The sequence below is a fragment of the Erpetoichthys calabaricus genome, chromosome 13, assembly GCF_900747795.2.
Source record: "Erpetoichthys calabaricus chromosome 13, fErpCal1.3, whole genome shotgun sequence".
Taxonomy (NCBI): Eukaryota; Metazoa; Chordata; class Cladistia; order Polypteriformes; family Polypteridae; genus Erpetoichthys; species Erpetoichthys calabaricus.
Window position 1 is genome coordinate 56,169,342 of NC_041406.2, and position 23,740 is coordinate 56,193,081.

At 37.9% G+C, this 23,740-nt stretch overlaps 1 protein-coding gene across 2 annotated transcripts in view; it reads right to left on the reverse strand.

Moving 5' to 3' along the window:
* The window catches only part of itgb8 (integrin, beta 8), a 65,616-nt gene that overhangs the window by 16,099 nt on the left and 25,777 nt on the right, over positions 1–23,740 (reverse strand). For both annotated transcript variants that reach the window (XR_007936644.1, XM_028818313.2), the window contains exons 4-9: positions 23,285–23,531; positions 22,703–22,868; positions 15,292–15,450; positions 11,638–11,733; positions 11,449–11,538; positions 8,056–8,190 (exon numbers count right to left, since the gene is read on the reverse strand). Coding sequence is in view for 1 of the 2 variants with exons in the window: in XM_028818313.2 (XP_028674146.2) it covers positions 8,056–8,190; positions 11,449–11,538; positions 11,638–11,733; positions 15,292–15,450; positions 22,703–22,868; positions 23,285–23,531 (893 nt within the window). In the remaining variant the exon portion in view is untranslated. The remainder of the gene's footprint in view (positions 1–8,055; positions 8,191–11,448; positions 11,539–11,637; positions 11,734–15,291; positions 15,451–22,702; positions 22,869–23,284; positions 23,532–23,740) is intronic.

Genomic DNA, 23,740 nt, shown 5'->3' on the forward strand with positions numbered 1-23,740 from the left:
ATGCAGAGTTTATTACATTCTATGTTATAAAAGGACTAAAGACTAGATTGCAACTATTGTTCACTTCCATAGTGATGTAATGCTTGCAGAGACTATTTCCTGGCTACTCTTGAGATCTGTTGTCAGTTTATTGGTAGGTTTGACCATGTTTGAGCAAGTGCCAATGGACTGATCTTCCAGGTTTTATAAAATCTCTGCCCTTAGACTTGGAAAGTGAGATGCTCATAAAATCCTCATCTGCCGCTGTAACAGAGAAGTTATAGGCAGTCCTCTGAAGACAAGTCAATTTCATTGCATCTTGAGGATTACTGATTGTATGCTGTTCTTCACCAAATAGTTTGGACTGTGTTTAGACTAATTCATTCAAATCCAATATTTGTGCAGCTAATTATAAGACTTTTCTTTCTTTCTTTCTTTCTTTCTTTCTTTCTTTCTTTCTTTCTTTCTTTCTTTCTTTCTTTCTTTCTTTCTTTCTTTCTTTCTTTCTCTGACCATCACCTGTAAACATTATCTACAAATTACTGTATATTTATGCATATGTATTAGGATTTCACTAGGGCACAGTCTTAGGCTTTTGTTCTGTTTTATTTTCTTTAATCTATTTCTTTTTCTGTCCTAAATGTTTTAACTAGTTCGTATTCATTCCTTTTATAATTGTTGTTTTTGCTTGTCTTCCCTTTGTTTTTCTTTATAAATTGTCTTGTCTTGTAGTGTTATGTTTTCCCACAGAAAAATGAATCAAGAAATAATGTTATTAAGTTTAACAGAAATATGCAAATACCAAAATGTCAACATATAGTAGGATCTAGTGTCCACTGCTGTACTGATACAGATTTAGTGCACATGCTTCGTGCAACAGGTCACCAACACACAGCAATCAGGAAAGAAATGCGTTTCTTTGCACAGTTTTTCTGTTGCTTGCGCATGAAGGGGTAGAATGACAGTGCCTTATCCAAACAGTCAACGCACCACTTGTGTTATTTTAGGATATTGTAGTGACTTCTACATTTTCCCTAACATGAACAACAGCTGATGCATTGTGAACATTGCTTCGGGTGCTAATGTCTTTCTTGTCTTTCTATTTGATTGCAATCATTTTGCCATTTTGCCACACAGCTTCTTGCAACATGGTGAACCTTCAGGAGACTGAATTCACCAGGCATGTTATGGCATTATAGTTGTACAATGCCATATGCATCAGCTTCAATATCTGTTTGAATTTATATTGTTGTCACTGTTGTTTGATTCAACTAATGGTTCAGTTTCAGTTTGTTCTAAAACTGGCTTTACAGCTTGTTATTTAGAAGCCCTTGTGTTTTAGTGGAAGGCTCCACCATTGGTGAGTTACCTTAGAATGGCAAAACGTATCGAAATATTCATGATTTTTTGCAGCATAATGTAATTTTATTCACTAGATGACAGCTGAATACTGCCTCTAGAGTTTTTCGGGCTTAACACTGTAAATTGTATCATTACAGAGTTAACCGTAATTAAATTCTAAGCTTGGGTAATGCGTGGGGTTAACACCAAGGAGGTGAACAGTTTTGATTTTTTTCTGTTGATGTACTTGGCAAGACTTCAAGATCAGGCTGTTTCTAATGAGTCTGCATGCAGTTTTTGTGAGGAATTTTCAGACTTGGGTGCATCTGCTGATCCTAATGGGAGACTTTCCGTGACAAGACCCTAAAGGTTGCTGAGGGTTCTGTTGGTATTACCAGTGTTCCCAGGAGGAGGCATTTCATCTCACAGGGCACCCTGGATATCATCAAGAGGAGTCACAGCGCATGGCTTGATTGCAACTCCAGTCTGTACTGGGAACTGAGAAGGATGGCTGAGAGGGCTCTGAGGGCAGATAAGGAGACATTTGTTAGAGGAATCTGTGAGCAAGTGACACACAATCTATGGTCTAGTGACCCCACAGTTCATCAGGGGTGTGTTATTGCTCCTACTCTGTTCAGGTGTTGGGCAGGGTTGTAGGGTTCAGAGGCTGTGGGGCATCCATTGGTGAAGAAAGATTCACTGATCTTGACTTTGCCGATGACGCTATGATCTTCATGGAGTCAATGGAGGTCCTGATAGGGGCTCTTGAGAGACTGAATGAGGAAGGTGAGTGTCTGGGTTTGTGAGTGTCGTAGATAAAAACCAAAATCTTGGCCTTTAATAAACTCTTGAGCACAGCCATCAGCAGTGTGTCTATCTTCACAGAGAATGTTGATCTTGTCGAGAGGTGTACTTACCTTGGCAGCGACATTCATATCTCTGTTGACTATTCCTAGGATGTCAGTAGACAGACTCGGACTGCATGGGGATCATGAAGTTGCTGGAAAGTGGTATGTGGCACTCCTGATATCTCCGCAAAAATCGATGGTCCAAGTCTTTAGAGTCCTGGTGCTTCCTGTCTTGCTATATGGTTGCGAGACATGGACACTATCCAGTGACCTGAGAAGAAGAGTGGACTCCTTCGGTACTGTTTCTCTTTGGAGAATCCTTGGGTACTGTTGGTTTGACTTTGTTTCCAATGAGTGGTTGCTCACAGAGTCCTGAATGAGGCACTTTACCTGCATTGTGACTGAGTGTCAGTTACGGCACTACAGCCATGTGGCGTGATTCCCAGAGGGTGATCCGGCTCACAGAATCCTCATTGTTGAGGACCCGAGCGGCTGGACCAGGCCACGGAGATGCCCACGTATCACCTGGCAGATAGATGGTCATTTCTGGAGGGTGGGACTGTCTGCCTGGAAGGTTGCAAACAGGGATCCCAAGCTGTTTCGTCGTGTGGTGGGTGCGGCAGCACGCTGTATCAGTGCATGCTCCCAAACTTGACGTATCCTGACCTGTTGATGTAGGGCAGGTGTGCTGACAGCAGAGCAGTAACCTGAGGCTATCCTAGTTAAACACTCTCTCAGCCCTAATCCAGTTTCTAAAGCATTGAGTTTCTTGTTTTGTTCTTTGTTTATTTTGTTATCAACCGTCCTCCTTTTTCTCTTGCAAAAAAAGTCTCTTAATGACTTTCCTCTTTATGGCAATTGGTGACCCTTGTTAATTAAAGGTTCCTGAGTGTGTCTACCTTTATTGAATGACTTAAATTTACTGAGTGGTGTTTTGTTATTGGACTTCTGTGCTTGTCACGGATTGTCCATAACGAACACCATGTTCAAGCATAGGGGTGTTCATATGTGCACTTGGCACCAGGACACCCTAGGCCTCAGTTCGATGATCGACTTTGTGGTCGTGTCGTCGGACTTGCGGCCACATGTCTTGGACACTTGGGTGAAGAGAGGGGCGGAGCTTTCAACTGATCACCACCTGGTGGTGAGTTGGCTTCGATGGTGGGGGAGGATGCCTGTCAGGCCTGGTAGGCCCAAACGTGTTGTAAGGGTCTGCTGGGAACGTCTGGCAGAGCCCCCTATCAGAAGTAGCTTCAACTCCCACCTCCGGCAGAACTTTGACCATGTCCCGAGGGAGGTGGGGGACATTGAGTCCGAATGGGCCATGTTCCGTGCCTCTATTGTTGAGGCGGCTGACCGAAGCTGTGGCCGTAAGGTGGTCGGTGCCTGTCGTGGCGGCAATCCTCGAACCCGTTGGTGGACACCAGCGGTGAGGGATGCCGTCACGCTGAAGAAGGAATCCTACCAGTCCCTTTTGTCCTGTGGGACTCTGGAGGCAGCTAATAGGTACCGGCAGGCCAAGCGGAATGCAGCTTCGGTGGTTGCTGAGGCAAAAACTCGGGCATGGGAGGAGTTTGGGGAGGCCATGGAGAACGACTTTCGGACGGCTTTGAGGAGATTCTGGTCCACCGTCCGGCGTCTCAGGAGGGGGAAGCAGTGCAGTGTCAACACTGTATATGGTGGGGATGGTGCGCTGCTGACCTCGACTCAGGACGTTGTGGATCGGTGGGGGGAGTACTTCGAAGACCTCCTCAATCCCAATAACATGCCTTCCAATGAGGAAGCAGAGCCTGGGGACTCGGAGGCGGGCTCCCCCATCTCTGGGACTGAGGTCACCGAGGTGGTCAAAAAACTCCTTGGTGGCAGGGCCCCGGGGGTGGATGAGATACGCCCGGAGTTCCTAAAGGCTCTGGATGTTGTAGGGACAGTGCCTCTGGATTGGCAGACCGGGGTGGTGGTCCCCCTCTTTAAGAAGGGGGACCGGAGGGTGTGTTCCAACTACAGAGGGATCACACTCCTCAGCCTCCCTGGAAAAGTCTATTCGGGGGTTCTGGAGAGGAGGGTCCGTCGGATAGTCGAACCTCGGATTCAGGAGGAACAGTGTGGTTTTCGTCCTGGTCGCGGAACAGTGGACCAGCTCTACACCCTTAGCAGGGTCCTGGAGGGTGCATGGGAGTTCGCCCAACCAGTCTACATGTGTTTTGTGGACATGGAAAAGGCATTCAACCGTGTCCCTCAGGGAATCCTGTGGGGGGTGCTCCGGGAGTATGGAGTACCGGACCCCCTGATAAGGGCGGTTTCGGTCCCTGTACAACCGTTGTCAGAGCTTGGTCCGCATTGCCGGCAGTAAGTCGAACCCGTTTCCAGTGAGAGTTGGACTCCGCCAGGGCTGCCCATTGTCACCGATTCTGTTCATGACTTTTATGGACAGAATTTCTAGGCGCAGCCAGGGTGTTGAGGGAGTCCGGTTTGGTGGACTCAGGATTGGGTCACTGCTTTTTGCAGATGATGTTGTCCTGTTTGCTTCATCAGGCCGTGATCTTCAGCTCTCTCTGGATCGGTTCGCAGCTGAGTGTGAAGCGGCTGGGATGGGAATCAGCACCTCCAAATCCGAGACCATGGTCCTCAGCCGGAAAAGGGTGGAGTGCCCTCTCAGGGTTGGGAGCGAGATCCTGCCTCAAGTGGAGGAGTTCAAGTATCTCGGGGTCTTGTTCACAAGTGAGGGAATAATGGAGCGTGAGATCGACAGGCGGATCGGTGCGGCGTCCGCAGTGATGCGGGCTCTGCATCGGTCTGTCGTGGTGAAAAAGGAGCTGAGCCATAAGGCAAAGCTCTCAATTTACCGGTCGATCTATGTTCCTACCCTCACCTATGGTCATGAGCTATGGGTAGTGACCGAAAGAACGAGATCGCGAATACAAGCGGATGAAATGAGTTTCCTCCGCAGGGTGTCTGGGCTCTCCCTTAAAGATAGGGTGAGAAGCTCAGTCATCCGGGAGGGGCTCAGAGTAGAGCCGCTGCTCCTCCGCATCGAGAGGAGTCAGATGAGGTGGCTCGGGCATCTGATCAGGATGCCTCCTGGACGCCTCCCTGGTGCAGTGTTCCGGGCACGTCCAACCGGGAGGAGGCCCCGGGGAAGACCCAGGACACGCTGGAGGGACTATGTCTCCCGGCTGTGCTGGGAACACCTCGGGATTCTCCCGGAAGAGCTAGAAGAAGTGGCCGGTGAGAGGGAAGTCTGGGCATCTCTGCTCAAGCTGCTGCCCCCGCGACCCGACCTCGGATAAGCGGAAGAGGATGGATGGATGGATGAAATTTACTGTTTAGGACTGACTTCTACTTGATTTTGTCTTTTGAATGGTTACTCTTAGTTCTGTTCAGTAAGGAAATTGTTTTAGTAATCAGTTGTTAACTACCTTGGTATATTTGTTTAATAATTGGATTAATTAAATTTTTACCTTGAAGGAAACATAATCAGTCTCTAGTTTAAGAGGCTCATGCTGCTTTTACTTTCATGATCATTAAAATGGCATCAATTTGTGTAGGTCTAGCTTTATAAAACTAACAGTGAGAATCCAAAGTCAAAGTAAACTTCTAAGATCACCCTGTATTTCTATTAGTACATTATGACATAACACCTTCTTTTGATATGCAGTATTGCACTGTGTAGTTTCCAACAAAAAAAGGCTTGTAAAAGAGGGGAAAAAGCATATTTATCCTTGAAATAACACTGTAGAGCTTCTAAAGACAGTAAACAAGGACGTAATGTATGCAGTTCTCATTGTAGCCTCTCTGTCTACTCTTATCTTTATATGGTTGGAGAGTCCTTGAGCAATTCCCAAAATCATGGAATGAAATGCAGGAATCAACCACAGCTAACATGTCAGACCAGTAAATCACATATTGATAGCAGATTCGATTTTATCATTATTTTTAAGGTAAACAAAACAAAGTACAGTACTGTATGTAAAGTATATTAGAGTTTTGGATAAATTTCTAAAATAAAGTATACTGCCTAGCAACGTACATTCACAAAAACATGAAACAGTTCTTAGTTTCTGCTTTAACTGAGTGTTTCTACTTTTTATTAAAATACTGTAGAATGCTAATGTAAGTTTAAGTGCAGTTTAAACTTGGTAACATGACTATGATAGGCTGAAAATTTACCAGTAAGGCAATGAGAGGGACACAGGAAATCTTCGTGAAAAAAAGTCAGGGGGAATGAAACAGAAATCAGAGTCTAAAATATGCATAATGAAAAGTTCAGAAGCTAGTAAAAAGCACATAACTAAGGCTGAAATAAAAGATATAAATTGTACTCAGGAGCAAAATGAATTGGTAACCAGAGGACCAGGACCTGTAATCATATGCTGAGAGAAAATCCACAAATTAGACAATCCAGAAAAGTGCAGTGCTGACCTTTATCATGTCACACAATGAACATGCTCAGCATTCCTGCCTGGCACTAGCCTGATGGTAGCCATCATAACAAAATCAGCATGCTGTGGCAGGACAAATGCAATTCATTTTTAACATTGTCAAAATCATATTTAAATAAAATTTGAATAGCTCCAGTTTTTTCAATATTCAGAGCAATTTATTTGATTTTAACATTTTCATCTTTAGTGCATTTCCCAGAAGGGAGAAACACAGTGATTACCCGGGTGATATAGTGGTTGGCACTGTTTCTTCACAGTTTCAGAGATGGATTTAGATCCAGAGTTTATGTAGTGGCTATGTAGTTTGCACATTCCCCTCTGTCTGTGTGAGTTTTCTCCATTCTCTCCACTCTTCTTTCAGCATTTAAAAAATATGTGTGTTATGTTAATCTGAGTGAGTTAATCTGAATATTCCCAGCAATAACTTGCAATACTTACAGAATTAGTTGCTTCATTACATGCAGTGCTTCCAGGATAGACCTTGGCCCCTTCCATACTGAACTGGACTAAATATGTATAGATAATGAATTAATTTAGTAAAAAACTGAGAAATACAGAATAATGCAAAATTAAAATATTTTGCTATGTAGGGAGAGTTTCAGAGCATCAAACTCCAGACACAACTTCACAGATACAAGTTCTGGGTTCAAAAAAAAACTTCCAAGAGCAGTTCCTTTCACAGTATGATAGTTGACAGTGCTCCTTTGGCATGGTCCCAGTTTGGACACACCAACTTGTAATTCAGGAGGCAACCCTTTTGTGATCCATGGGTGTGCTGCTGGAAGAGAATTCTCCTGTTTCATGGAGGTTCAGCCTGAATTGGCAGGGCAAGGGGCCATTCTCCATTCCATATGGGATGCTAGTCCATCCATTATGTCTATCACAATTTATATATCTATTTAAATATTCAGCAATGGCTTAACAAACTGTTCCCAAAAGCATAACTTAAGAACTGTCATCTTAGTAACAAAGGCAAAATTAAGCATTATGAAGGATACTGGATATTACATAGAGAATGTCATTGTTCATTGCCATTCTGTATACAGTAGTTCCATGTATGCTAAAGTCTACAACAATAAGTAATTTCTTTTCTTCACACCCTCACCCAACCCTGTGCTGAAGGGTACAATTTTCTGTCACTGTTTATTGCATATTTTGCTTCCAACTTGTTAAGTCCTTGTTCAGATTTTAAACTAGTTGTACCTACCTCTTCTTGCTTTGTGTCCATTATTGCATTGTCAGCACAAAACTCTGACAATGCATAATGACATAACTACTGGTATGAAGGTTACACCAAAACTGATAATATAATTGCATACGTTACAAAATACTAGGGAAGATGCAATATTAAAATATTGCATAGAAGACTTTTTAAAATTTATGTTGTATACAAACATAAACGTTTTCACTGCAAAAGGATACATTAAGAAAATCTTAAGCAGACTTACTTTCTGATTTGGCTTCACATTCCTACACTTGCTCAGGCCTTGATATTCTGTTCCATCTGGGCATTTGGCAGTAATATTAATGATGAAACCTCTTGTGGGGCCTTCCACCAGTATTTCAACTTCAGATATTAGATTCTATTAAAATAAAAATGGATACATGCATATCAGTATGTAAGTCACAAAACTATTAATATAGCTTTGTAGATCTATATTGATGGGCAGTATGGTGACAAAATGTTTGTCACTGCTGCGTCTATTCCTGTGTTCTGTGTTCAAATCCCAGGTCTTGGTGATCCCCTGTATTGGGTTTGCACATTCCCCATTTATTTCTCTGCCTGTTCTAAGGATACTCAGGCTCTAGTCCCACATCACCAATGATGCATGTATTAGGTTAGCTGATGATAGTAAATTAGCCTTGAGTTAGTTTAGCGACATGTGAGTGGGTTCTGTGATGAACTAGCTATCCATCCTCGGTTGGTTATTGTTTTGTCCGAGGCTATTAACATAACAAAACTCACTGATGCCTTGTTAATCCAATTCAGAGTCACATCAGGCCTATTGCTTTATGTAGCAGCAACTGGTATACAAGAAAAAAATGGTGGTAGCTACTGTTTTAAGTATATTTAGTTCAAAAAGGGTAGTTTAGCTCATCGGTTGATTGCACATTGTTATTATCATAATCATCATTACCATTCATTCATATATTCATTCTCAAACTTGCTTATCCTAAGTCAGGGTCACAGGGAATATTATAATTATTATTATTATTGAGCTGCTGGCAATAAATTACTGCATATATTTTCAATGAAATTTAAACTAGGACAGTTCTGGTGCTAAATTATAAACTACCAACATAGTAAAAAACAGTTAGTTTGGAGTTGATAGGGCCAGAGCATGCTGAAGATATCCAGAGGAGATCAGAGTGGAAGAAAGTATAAATACAGTCCTTAGATGCTCAGCCTTAAAAGATAGGCACGTAGTTATGAAGTCAAACTTATTTTTTTCATAATTGCGATACATATCATGTGACTTAGAAACTTTTCAAGTGGAGCTGTTTTGTGAAATTAAAAAACATGCATTTTCCCCAGAGACTTATCAACTACAGCCAGTCAGGCACCAAAAGATACATTAACAAAAGCCTTAAAACAAGACATCCATGTTTCAGAGGTATGCTGAAGAGAACAAAACAAACATGGAAACAATTTTTTAACACAGATTATTGACACTGTCTTTCCTTAGGGAGAGATACATTTTCATATCTCTGTTCACCATCAGTGGAATAATGTGTATAAACATGCTATGAAGCTTATCGGAAGCACAGCAATGTGGCATAATTTGGAAGTACAGTGGAACCTCGGGTCACGACCGTAATTCGTTCCAAAACTCTGGTTGTAACCCGATTTGGTCATGACCCGAAGTAATTTCCCCTATAGGATTGTATGTAAATACAATTAATCCGTTCCAGACCGTATGAACTATATGTAAATATATATTTTTAAAGATTTTTAAGCACAAAAATAGTTAACTATACCATAGAATGCACAGCGTAATAGTAAACTAAATGTAAAAACATTGCATAACACTGAGAAAACCTTGAACATTGCAAGAATTCACGCTACAGCCTTACGAACAGCTCGCTGTAAACACTTTTTTTTAATGAGTTTTAAGCACAGGGAAAAACATGAACATTTGAAAAATCCGTAATTTAATAAACAACCAAGAAAAGTAACATTGCAACAATGTACGCTACGAACCGATAGCTGTAAACACTTTTTTTATTGAGTTTTAAGCACAGGGAAAACATGAACATTTGAAAAATTCGTAATTTAATAAACAACCAAGATAAGTAACATTGCAACAATGCACGCTACGAACTGATTGCTGTAAACACTTTTTTTAATGAGTTTTAAGCACAGGGAAAACATGAACATTTGAAAAATTCGTAATTCAATAAACAACCAAGATAAGTAACATTGCAACAATGCACGCTACGAACCGATCGCTGTAAACAGAAGTGAAGTGGAGGTTAAAATCCAATAGAAAAAAGTCTTCATTAAATACAACGAGGTTAAAACAATGCTCGAATCAGTCTCTTTAAAAACAAGCCCGGTGCATTCTTTAACTGCCTTCTCAGCCTTACGCAGCCAGCCCTCTCTCTCTCGCTCGCTCGTGCTCTCTCTCTCTCTCTCTCGCTGCATAGAGAATGCACAGGGAATGCACAGGGAGAGACTGAACACGTGCGGAAATCATCGGCGCGTACGAACCGGAAGGGAAACTGGCTTGTTCGTCACCCGAGTCTGTGGTCGTGAACAGATGCAAAAGTTTGGCGAACTTTTTGGTCGTAACACGATTAGTATGTGGTCCGAGACGTTCGTGACCCGAGGTTCCACTGTATAACATACAGTATGTCTGTATCTGTTTAGCACAATCTTAGCATGCCTTTCTTCCATAATAAGTCAGAATAACTGTGACTGAAGTGTCTATAATTCCCACTTCATCTTTAAAAATGGAGGAGTCTCACAAAAACAATTGACATTTCTACAAAAGTGGTATGGATATGCACTTCCAATATGTGTGTATTCTCAAGAGATGAATCAATCCACAGGAACATTTTTAGATATATTCAGTATGTTTTACATTTTGTTCCCAAGTTTCTGCTGATGCCCCATCCTCACAACAGTAAGACACTAGGCTAAATATATATTTTTGTTACATTTTATAAATACTGCTTTTGTCATGGTTGAGCTTGAGCTCTTCCCAGTCTTTTCCTCCACTTTATACATTTCTTTTAATTGTTATTTGCCTTCCTTTCCTTCGAACATTCAGACTAAGGGGTTTGGGCCTGTGGTTACTGCTAGCTTCATAAGTGTGCTGCCATTTATGGTAGCCACTTGAAGTTACACACAAGTGCCAGCTCAAACCTTTACTACTTCATCCCATGATGTATTCATTCTGACCATATTAATACTTATGGCTTTCTTAGCATCATTCTGTAAATAGGGAAAAAACACAAGAGCAGGCTCTCTTGTTTCTATCTACCCATTCATTTGTCTAATATGTAGATATTGCATGCACTTAGTTCCTAATTCTTGTATGCTGGTCCTCAGAAGCTGCTTATAAGTGTATTCTCCACACAAGATTACAGCCATGGGTAAATCACTTAAAACTGTTGAAAGAATTTTATTTATGGCATGGATTATAATCAAAACAAAAGCAGGCCTTCAGTATGTCTGAACAACTGTAATATCTGAAAAGGAAAGGCTGCTACATAGTTTACACAAGAGTTTCTTTATTAAAAAATATATTTATTTTAGAAATAAATGTGGGATTCAATATTACAATTTACAGCAAATGGAACTTTAGTAACTTTAAAAATTATAATACAAGTCTCACCTTGTATGCGTCAACAACCAGTTCTTTAAGGTTTGTTGCCTGTTTATAAAGTTTTCCAACAACCGTCCCTGGAAGTAATGGGGTAAGATCCTATTAAATAAACACATAAAAGCCAAATTTATCAAATAAAACCAAATCAGATTCAGGAAATGTTTTTTTTGTGAACTTGATGGTGGTAAGATAGATTACCTCATACCACTTATACCACTTATCTCCAACAGCAAAAATGCAGTATATGTTGTTTTCTAGTAACTTTTCCGCTAGCTGTCCAATTGTTGGATACTCCTGAAAAATAAGATATAACCACCTCAACAACATTGTGAAAAATTAAAAAGCATACAGATAAAAGAAGAAAATACAATTGTTCAGCCTTACAAATGAGAACAAATGTACATTTGACAGTACCAGTATATCCCTCTAATACAAGGGTGGGCAATGTCGGTCCAATTATTGCTGATGAAGAACGTATTGCTTAAGTAACATTTTGATGCTTCATTTTAGTGGTCTCACTTGTTAAGGTTTCCCACCCTTAATTTCTTATTTCAGTCTTGAACAGCTGCATTCACTGCTTTAATGGCTGCTTATTAGCAATAAGATGTAAATGACAATGCAGCCAGCAGTTCTCTATCTAACTTGTTTTCATTTGCATCCGTGTGTGTTCATCATGCACTGTTTGGTTTAATAAAACACTTAATAGACAATGTGACAGACTGAAAATTATCCATTTTAGGCATCAAATCATTTGAGTGATATCCTTGTAAAGGAAAAAAAAAATCTATGATACATGAACCTTACATTGCAGACTAACACACCATAAAGTTAAATAAGGTCTGAAATTGGCAAGTATTGGTTTCTAATTAAGCAATTGGGTTGGAATGAAAATCAATAGCCACTGCAGCTCTCCAGGACTGACATTGCCCACCCCTGCTCTAATATCCATCCATCCATCCATTATCCAACCCGCTATATCCTAACTACAGGGTTACGGGGGTCTGCTGGAGACAATCCCAGCCAACACAGGGCGCAAGGTAGGAAACAAACCCCAGGCAGGGCACCAACCCACCGCAGGGCGCACACACACACACACCCACCCACACACCAAGCACACACTAGGGCCAATTTAGAATCGCCAATGCACCTAACCTGCATGTCTTTGGACTGTGGGAGGAAACCACAGTACCCGGAGGAAACCCACGCAGACACGGGGAGAACATGCAAACTCCACACAGGGAGGACCTGGGAAACGAACCCGGGTCTCCTAACTGCGAGGCAGCAGCGCTACCCACTGCACCACCGTGCCGCCCACTGCTCTAATATATATACGGTATAATCCCTTTAAATACTGAATCAAATCTTGTCCTAGCAAAAGTCTATTGCAATATGCAAATAATATAATAGTGGTTTTCAAAGGGAAAACAAACTAATATTTTGCAGTAATGGGAAATATCTTTGCATATTGTAATCTTTCTAGTTAGTTAATAAAAGGTGTTATTTTGCATGACTTCTCATTGCAGCTAATATCAATGAAGATTGATATCTTAGAGTACTTAAAATGATTAGTGAGTTGACAAGCCTATGACACTTAAATTCTCAAAAATCAGTGCACACTGAGTGAAGCTCCTAATAACTGGGAGCTAAAAAATTATACTTATATATATAAAGGGTGACTAGGGCTGATTCAAATAACTATAGGCCAGTAACAGTGACACGCGTCATAGGTAAATAATTAAAGCCATTTCTAAGAAAAAGATCAAGCATCACACAGCAAGAACTGCTGTACTAGTTTGCAGTCAGCATTGGTTTAGAAACAGAGATTGTGTTTCACTAATATGGTGGAACTCTATGAAGAAGCACCAAAAATTAATCCAGGAAAGGTGCATGTGAAATAAACATAATGAGCATTAATTTAAGATAAAAGTCAAATGGGTGGGAAAGGAGGTTGTGAGAGTTTCCCCACATCATCATGTGGCCGCAAGAGGGCTACCTTGTGAAAAGTGTGGTATAATGCTGCATATTATGGAAGGCAGTAAATGCTGCAGTAACCAACGGTGCCTGACTCTTTATGTGTAAACTGGTGACTTAGGGATACAGTAGTATTTAGGATTGGTTGTAAAGTAACACTAGAGTGGGTCAGAAAGGCCCCCTCTTGCCATCTGACCACTGAGCTTAAAGCTAAGAGGTGAGGCAGGACAAAGGCTTGAATAGAATAGAGAAAGAAGAGGAAATTTGGGAGGCGACAAGTGTTTAATGCCTGTGGCACAGTATATATGACATGTCATATATGGACACCATTGTTGTAGAATATTCTTATCTGGGAATTCGCACAGAGTCAGAATCCTTTGGTTTCAGTGAGACCTTATTACAAGGTAACAAAGCCATGCTGGTTCATGAAACAGCAATTTATACTGAATTGACTTTACATTATATGTTCTAACAACCCCTTCACATGCTAATGTCCAACACCTTTTGGCATTTTGCCACTATTAGCTTCTTCTGTCTCATCCATCTCCACTTCATAACTAATACCCCTTCTGCTAATAAACACCTCTTGGCAACTCACCACTATTTTCTCCTACCCTTTTCGTCCATCCCCTCTTTTTGCCAATTCTTCATGCAGCCATTTTGGATAATATTCATCATTGTAACTATATTGCTGCTAGTCCCTAATGACTTTTACTATCTTGGTGGGTAAATATAACTAGTGCCCAAAGGTGCATAATCATATATATAATGTATAAAAATATATGTACTTAAGTAATGCTCATCTCTCACCTTAGATGTGTATAATCAGATATACAGTACTTATTTTCCATACCACCCAACCTGATAGACAGGGATTTGACCTAATACTGTCAGGCCCAGTAGGGCATTTTACCTATTTGTTATTATTAGATTTCCCTTTCATCATCCCTCCTTGATGTGTTTTTAGATAATAAAAATCATGTTTTTTTTTTTTACTGCGAAATTAGATTCTTAATTTCCAGTTCCATCTTGTTACATTTTAATAAAAGCAGCCTGAAGGCACTGTGCTTAGAACTTCTGTTGGAAGCTACAGGAGCCTGGGTTGGATTCCTGACCAGGCGGCTATCTATGCAAACTCCTGTATATACAGCGGTTTTCTCTGGGTTCACTAATTCCAAGTGCCTTTTACTATAAATAACTGGTGACTTTAAATTGAGCCACACTGGGTGAGAGACAATGAATGGTTTCTTTGACAGATTTTTACCACATCCAGGTTCCTGCTGTGTCAGAAAGCATACAGAACTGACTTTGACTCCACTTATCTTTATATAAGTCTAAGCAAATTAAAAAGAAAAGGAAGGGCAGATGACAATTTGAATGCTGTGAGCATGCAACTTTCACAAAAGTGTTTTCCTCTAATGAAACTTTTAAAAATAATATTGTTTATATAGAATGCATTTTAACATTTTCAATTGCATTATGATTCATTTGAAGTTTCTAGGTATATATTTTTGACATACTTTTATACATAGTTAATAAATGCAGTTTCAAACATGTGGTTTAGTTTGGCATGACTCCACATAATTTTAAATTCTCTCCAAACTATCTTAAATGTACCAGATACTTTCATATTATAGTTGAAATGATATCGGGTGGTGCAATGGGCAGGTTCAATGTATAGCTGGATAAGGCAGTACATTTATTATTTGTGCATAAAATCTGAAACGGAACCAAAAATTTGGATAGTAAACTTTACTATGTGGCAGACTAACATTAATAATAAAAATGACGCAAAATTAAGGGCACTATGTTACAAAACTATATAAATATCACACATTATATTTGCCTAACTAACAAAAGACAACAGTACATATATCATACCATCTTAGTTGACCCCGCATATGTGTTGTTTTTCAAATGACAGCTTCCATCATGAGGTATTACAATCCCTGCCAGCTTGCTGTCCAGTGCCAGGTGAGAGGGTTCATCTGTCATCACCAGAAGTAAATGCTTGGCTTCTTTCCGCCAGCCTATCTGTCTCTGTAACAGAAAGCAGCTTATCAGTGTTTAATTCATGCTGTTTAATTTTATACTAAACAGAATCAATTAAAGAATGAAACAAATGTTTCCAGAAATAAACATAAGTTACTTGTTAATATTTGAATAAAAATATTGTAGTGCGTGACAAATATAATTAAGAAATTTGAATTAAGTACTAATACCAGAAATATTGAATTTGATAAAGCAGGTTAGTTGATGGACGGAGTTTGATTGATGGATAAATGGGTGGATGAATAGATGAATGGGTGAATTGATGAAAGTAATCATTATTTATACACTCAATACTGAATGGTGGTTTACAAATGAAAAAAAGTAGCAATTTTTGTTCATGGATAGCCATACTTGTGTAATATAATTTAAATAATACTTGCAGATTTTTAAAATTTAAATAAATCAGTTCAATAATTTAACACAGTAACAGAAGTAAGATCCTGAGATTTAATGATGTTAGAAAAAGTCTGTGGTTCTGCACATGTAAATACTCTGGGGTTTAAGATATTTTTGGTATAGAAACATAAGAAACATGCAAGTCCTATAATGTAAATGTTGTAATAAAATTGTTATAATAAAAGTTGTAGAGAATACATATACAATATACCCACATGAATTTTTCATTAAAACCACTATAATCACTAAACTTTGATAAAATCATGATTGAAGAGATTATCCATGTTATAATTAAAAAAAAAACCTAATATTCTCAAACCTATTCAATCCAATTCAGGGTTACACAGGGCCAAAGTTTATCCAAACAATGCTGGGCACACAATGGTAACTAACCCCACATGGGATGTCTATCCATCACAGCGCTCACTTATGCACATACATACTTAAAATTGTAAATATAAAATTGCCAATAAACCTTTAGATGCAGGAAGAAAGCTGGAGTACCCAGAAAAAAAATCTCTCACACAAACAAAGTACACATAAACCACACTCAAAAAAGTATGGGAATTAAACTCAAGTGGCTGGATCTACTGTATGAGGTAGTAGTAATAGTCACTGTGCCACCAGCAAACAGATATATAATATAAAATCTTGGATGAATATATGCTTAAAGTTTTACCATTTGTTAAGTAAAAGACCCTGAAAGGAAATAAAGAGGTACTGAAAATGGATGGTTGCATAAATACATAAAGAGTAGTAGAGATAGTAAGTCTGCTGTAATTAAAAAAAAAACAAAATATAGGACATCTCACTACTTTTTGAAACTACCCACTGCATGAAGGAAATTAAAAAGGCAAGTGAGAAGCTGAGTTATAAATGGAGTACTTGAGTCTTGAAAAGCTAGTCTGAAGCTATACTGCACTTAGGATCTGCATCTGGAACGCTGTATTCAGTTTTGATATGTGTCATGAAAAAGAAACAGTAGCATTAAAAAGAAAATCAACATATTTCAGGTTCAACAGACTGCATTCAGAGTATGCAGATTGAGATTAAAGGAGGATGTGATATCAAACACAACTTTCAAAGTCAAGGACATGGTAAACCTTGTTATCCCACAATGGGAAATTCCTTGGTCATCTGTGTTCCAAAAACAGATAAAAATATCAGACAATGAGAAACACTGGGAAAATGGTCAGAAAGCCACAGAGAAGAAATGACTCACATAAAACATGAAGGAGATGTAATTTGATCTAGTTAATTTACAGTTCTTACTTCAGCTATTCTACTATTAAGTGGCTTGAATGATGATGGTACAAACTGGAATTTCTTTTATCTAACTTTTTTTTATTCTGCATTGCTAAACTGTTCTTGTCAAATTATAAAAACTACATTTACAGAGTAGAGATTAAGCAAAATCATTAAGAATTTAACAATTTTGCATACACATTAGATGAGATTTTTTTAGATTCAACTTTATTGTCATTGTACATGTACAATGAAATGTAGTTTAGCATCTAACCAGAAAGTTCAAATAGTAAAGTAAGGTGCAATAGACAGTGGGAGCACATAGCACATTAAAGAGCAATAAACAGTAAGGTGCAATAAGACAGCATAAAAATGAATATATATATATATATATATATATATATATATATATATATATATATATATATATATATATGATATTTGAATTTACAGGTAGTAGTATATACAAGGAAGAGTATAGAGATATGAAAACTGATCAGTTTGTACAGGTATATGGTATGAATAAATATATAAAATATTTTCGTACAGAATAGATGTATGTTAACAGGTGAAAATATACATAGAGTGAAACCAGATATTATTGATATTTAGAATGGGCAGCTATTGAATGGTAAGGGTTGAGAGTTCAGAATGTGATAGTGTTATGGAACTGTTCCTGAGACTGCTGGTGTGGGACTGAAGGCTTCTGTAGCACCTCACTGATGGAATGAATAAACAGTCCATGGCTAGGGCATCCTTGATGATGCTGCAAGCCTGTCATAGACACCATGTGCTATACAGATCAGCAATAGTTGACAGCACCATGCCGATGATGTGCTGGGTAGTTTTCATCACCCATTGGAAGGTCTTCCTGTCAGTTACGGAGCAGTTGCCATACTACACTGTAATGCAGTTAGTCAATACAGTCTCAACAGTGCAGCGGTAAATGTTCAACAGAAACTGAGGAGACAGGCAGGCTTTCTTTAGCCTCCACAGAAAGTAAAGTCGCTGCTGCATCTTTCTAACCAGACTGGAAGTGTTTACTGTCCAAGAAAGGTCCAGAGAGATGTGGACACTCAGGAATTTAAAGCTGGAAACACACTCCACCGCAAGACCATTTATATGGATGGGAGCATGTCTGCTGCCTTTAGTTTTCTGGTAATCCACAATGAGCTCTTTGGTCTTCTTGGTGTTGAGGGTGAGGTTGTTGTCAGCACATCATGCTGCCAGGTGCTGGACCTCCTCTCTGTAAACGGACTCATCGTTGTCATTGATTATTCCTATTACCATGGTGTAGTCTGCAAACTTTATAATGGAATTGGAGCCATATAAACAGACTCAGTCATAGGTGAAGTGGAAGAAGAGGAGTGGGTTGAGTACATCGACCTGTGGAATGCCAGTATTCAGAATCAGAGTAGAGGGTTGTTTAACCTGCCAGACTGGAGTCTGTTGGTTAGAAAGTCCAATTACAAACAGAGGTGCTGATGCCAAGGTTGTTGAGTTCAATTACAAGATTAAAAGGGAAGACACTGTTAAATGCGGAGCTAAAATCATCAAATAATATCCAAACAAATGAGTTATTCTTGTCCAGGTATGTCAAAGCAGAGTGAAGAACTGAGGATATTGCATCTTTCATTGACCTATTGGGATGATAGGTAAACTTGTTGGGATCTAGTGTGGGAGGTAGGCTGGATTTGAGGTGGGTCAGAACCAATCTCTCAAAGCACTTGGTGATGATGGGGGTGAGTGCAACAGGGAGGTAGTCATTCAGGCCACCTAGGGAGGATAGTTTAGACACTTGTACAATCATTGTGGACTAACCCCAGTGACTTTGCTGTATAGATTGATCAGGTTAAGCAATTTACCTTTCAAAAACACTGAACAGAACAAAGGCCAGAAGGTTCTGTAAAACAGATACATTTATAAAACACAACTGTCAACATGTAAATTATTCATTATAAGAAAAAAAACTGAATATTTCCTATTTGTATTCTGAGTACAAACAAAAAATCTCATTTAATCAATAGTTTAGTTTACCAAATATATGTAGGAGCTAATTCTCAGTTTATAGCAGTGGGGGGACAATTGCGTTTTTTTTTTTCTAAAAGCTGTCTGTTTCTTCATGTTTCCCCTGAGAAACTTATCAGAACATCATTCAATATTATTTGATATTTCACTCTCAAAAGATTATGGTGATGATGTGAATCAGTACTCACATGTGTATGGATTGTGGAAAGAACAAACCATTGCACCTGTGTTAATAGTGTTATTACTAACAGAGCTGAGATTAATGTTATTTGCTAACAGTATTTCAAAAGAAAATAGCAAGTTATTTCTTCTAGGTGTTTGAAGTTTGTATATGCTATACCAATTTACATGTAAATTAAATTAATACAATGTAAATGTAAATTATGTCCTTTTACTGGCAATCTATTCTGTTTTGTGATTTGACCAAACTTGTACAAATTAGTGACATACATTTAAGAAACAAGAGATATAATGTTTGTGTTAAAATAATATACAAATATAAGCATAATAAGTTAAATAATAATACAGAATTTCCCCAGGCTGTGATTATTTACTGATTAAGTGTAACATTCATTTTCTAAGAAGAAATGAAAACAGTAAATAATATACAATTTTTAAAAGTGTAATTCTATTGTTTATTAGTCTTAAGCTAATATTTACTTTTTATATAATTTATTACACAGTAAGCAACAGAGTTAAATTGGAATGGCTCATAATTAAATAAGGCAAACCACAAATAAGAAATATTAAACAACATTTATATTTTGGGGTTTTCAATTGAAATTAATATTAGTAAAAACTGTAGAATATTGAATTTAGATTGTTTAATAAAACATAACTTTAATTTAAGCAAAATCAAAAAAGCATATTTAGGTTATGTTTGCGTTTTAAATCTTGAACTTAAACTATAAGATAATACCGTAGTCAGATATGAATAGTTCCTTTCAGACACACTGTAAATCAGATCATCAGCTTGAGAATGTGGCTTTAACCACATCCTGCAATCTGGTATGTAAATAAAGCACTTGTAACTTATCCAAATCCACATTCAAACTGATTGTTTCCGGAATAACAGATTGTTGTGCTACAGTTTTCTTATATAACAGATGTATGTCACAAATATGGACCTTTTATTCCTTTTTATAAAGTAAATTCACATTCTTGTCATAATTCCTTGGCTGTTTCATAAGACTTTAAACATGTGATTTATATAAAAAATTGTAATTAAAAGATTTTTCAATATTAACAGTAATTAGTATGTATATGAATTAATTAAAAACACGGGTTAAACTGATAGATATGTTAATATTTCAAAGGAATTTTGTCAAAGAGCACACTTAATGCTTTCACATATGTCAGAGAAAAAAACATTTCACTACACAGTAAATAGTAAATTTTGCTCTGTTTTTTTCTAATTAGGAAAAATATATAAATCACATGTGTTCAATTCATACATTTTCCAGTACGGTATCATTTCTTTCAGTGTTATGAGAAACAAGGATTACACTGGTCAACAAGCATTTTGCTACTGGGATTCTTTCATCTGTACTTCAACAAATTTCACTTCCTGACTCCAAATCTGAAAACCGTTTTCGTCCAGCACGTCCCATTTTTTAGTTATGATGTTCCAGGTCTTGGACAACTAGGGTGACTGGACAGTAAAGGCAAAGCATTTCAGCATTTAAGAAATAAGTTTGGTCTCGAGAAAAGTGAAGCCAAAATTAAGGAAGGTGTTTTTGTTAGCCCTGAAATACGTGAACTGATGCTTGATGATGAGTTCAAAAGGAAACTGAAGCCAACTGAATCAGCACCCTCATTCGTGCAGGCTGGTCAGAATTTTCTGGACAGTCACAGAGCAGAGAATTATACTGAGCTTCTGGAGAATATGCTGAAAGTATATTAGCTTACGGGAGCCAGAATGTCACTGAAGATGCATTTTTTACATTCTCATCTCGACTTTTTTCCAACAAATCTAAGCGATGTCAGAGTGGTGCATGGGGAAAGATTTCATCAAGATATAAAGGTGATGGAAAACTGATACTAGGGAAAATTCATTTCGAGCATGATGGGTGACTACTGTTGGTTCTTGCAAAGAGAGACGGATGTGCAGTACAAGCGCAAAGCGAGTGCCTCCAACATGTTTATGCACGCTGACCTCACTTTTATATTGAAGTAAATTGACATAAATATACTTTAATGTGTCTCTAGTATCGCCTTCTGGTTTGTTTTCAGAATAAACACATCAAAACAATTTTGGTGGGACACAGTCCAAACTCCAGATATCGTGATGATATATAATATTGATTTTCAAAAGTGTCAAACCGTTAATGATGTGGATTTCAAAAACCTGACGTGTTAGCTTAATTCCGATTTCATATATGAAATCAGTGTAAAAAACTTAATAAAGAGCTGGTCTGAAGTTCCCAGAAGCAAACAAAAAATATTTTTTGTAGACTAGTGTTATCCTGCCAGCAAAAGGCAGAAATACCTCATGGATTGGATAGCAGTCCCTCACACAATACAAAGGAGCAGATCCCCATAGATTCTCACTAAAGATATTTAAAAGATACCTTTCAGCATAACATTATTTATTTGAAATGCAGAAGAAAGCTACACTACATGTAAAAATATTTATATTTTAAAATTGACAGAGAACATAATTTTAGTACAGTAGGCACCTATTGTAAGTTCTCTTTGAAAACTTGAACAACAAACATTATGAGTTGGTAACATGCTAGGATAATGAGATAGGAGAATGACAGAAAACGAGCACTATGAGTCATGAGAACAGAGATTATTCAAAATCCTTACTTGTACTTTGAATGATTTCTGGATTTTAATTCAAAACTCTGTGAACTGTAAGGCAAAACTGTGCCATATCAAAAAATCAAATTTAATTTTACATATTGTTATTATAAGCAGTGCACCTTAATATACAGCTTTGGAATGATAACACATTTTAAATAACTGAAACTTTAAAATAGAATAAACTGAATCTAGGTTCCGGCCTTCCTTCCTCACGTTAATTAATTTGATGTTTATATGAGTCAAAATAAAATATATTTCAAGATGGTGACAATATTGTTTCAGAACTTGCATAACAAATTCCAGCAGTGTTTATATAATCTTTATAAAACTGTGCCATAACCTGTCTTCATTATTTAAAAGTTATGAATCTCGTTCTGTCCTGTATGCATTTCCTACATTGTGTATTCCATTCCTCAACCTGGCTTCTACAGCATTGCCTTGGATGCAACTATAGTTTATGTGAACCCCCTTATCCAGTAAAAGTTGATGAGGTGCTATCCGGGACTAATAAAACTTTTACTATTAATTCCTTTTTTCTCACAGCTATTAACAATTAAATATAATGTACAGTTAAATCATGGGAGAATTAAACAACTGGTGCTACTTAGTTAACTGAAAATAAAACAACTTTCCGTTCTCTCGGCATGCTCAGCAAATATATTGAGATTCTTGGCCTGAAACATAGCAGTATTTTTTACCATAAGACCACCCAGTTATAAAATTAGAATGAAACGTTTTTGTTGTATGAGTACAGAATACTGACCTGACACACAGCTGCTTGAAGCATAGCATCTAGGCCTCCCTCGGGTGTGTCCATATTTCCAGAAATGTGTTGCTGCTGCACTACCCTTGTAAAATCTGTGATGTTTTTAGTAAGAGAAAGTGCATGGATAAAACCATGTGCTGGACTACAGCTACTTGTATAATCACTGTGAAATAAAAAATAAAAGTAGTCAGAAAAAAACCCCCCAAAATAATGGATTCACTATTTGAACCATTACTATAACAAATATGAAATGAAAATGATAGGAAAATAATACGAGTATTGTAGATGCTATAAGATCCACTAAAGCTGGGCTGTTTAATGAAGGCAAAATATATTTACTATAAATATATATTGTCAGCAATTCAAATAAATTTTATGTACTCCTGTATTTTTTAAATGTAGTTTTATATAATTGAGAGATAAATGAAACTCTTTCTGAGCTACTTTAAGAATACTTTTTAGATAAAAAATTATAAATGATAAATCAGTTGAGTAAGACATTTGAGATAACTTAGCATATGTTATACCTCTTACTGCTCTGTGTTTTTTTTCAGCTATTCATAATAAAAGATCACTTACATGCATGGATTGATTAATTTAGGAGGGTAGACACTTATGTATGGTGAAACAGGCTTGTCCACAAATGATCCAAAACCCATTTGAATATCTTCAGTAAACTCTTCCATTCTCTGTGACAACTTAAGTCCCACTGACTTTAACTCTGCTAAATTTTCTTGCATTGACACAGATACATCAACCAAATAGTACAAGTCTATTGGATTCTTTTCAAGTTGGTGTACTTCCAGGATAAAACTTGCTTCACTGCCTAAACAGATACATTAAAGTATATTAATATTACAATAATACAAATGTTTAATAAAACGTTTCTTGTTGAATTCCCATTTACCCCAATTGTAAAGTAAAGTTCAGCAACCAACGCAAAGCTAAATGGAGAAACATCATAATGCAAGATCATTCATCTGGTACAGAAGACTGAACACTGTAAAATAATATTGAGTATTTTTCATACAGGCA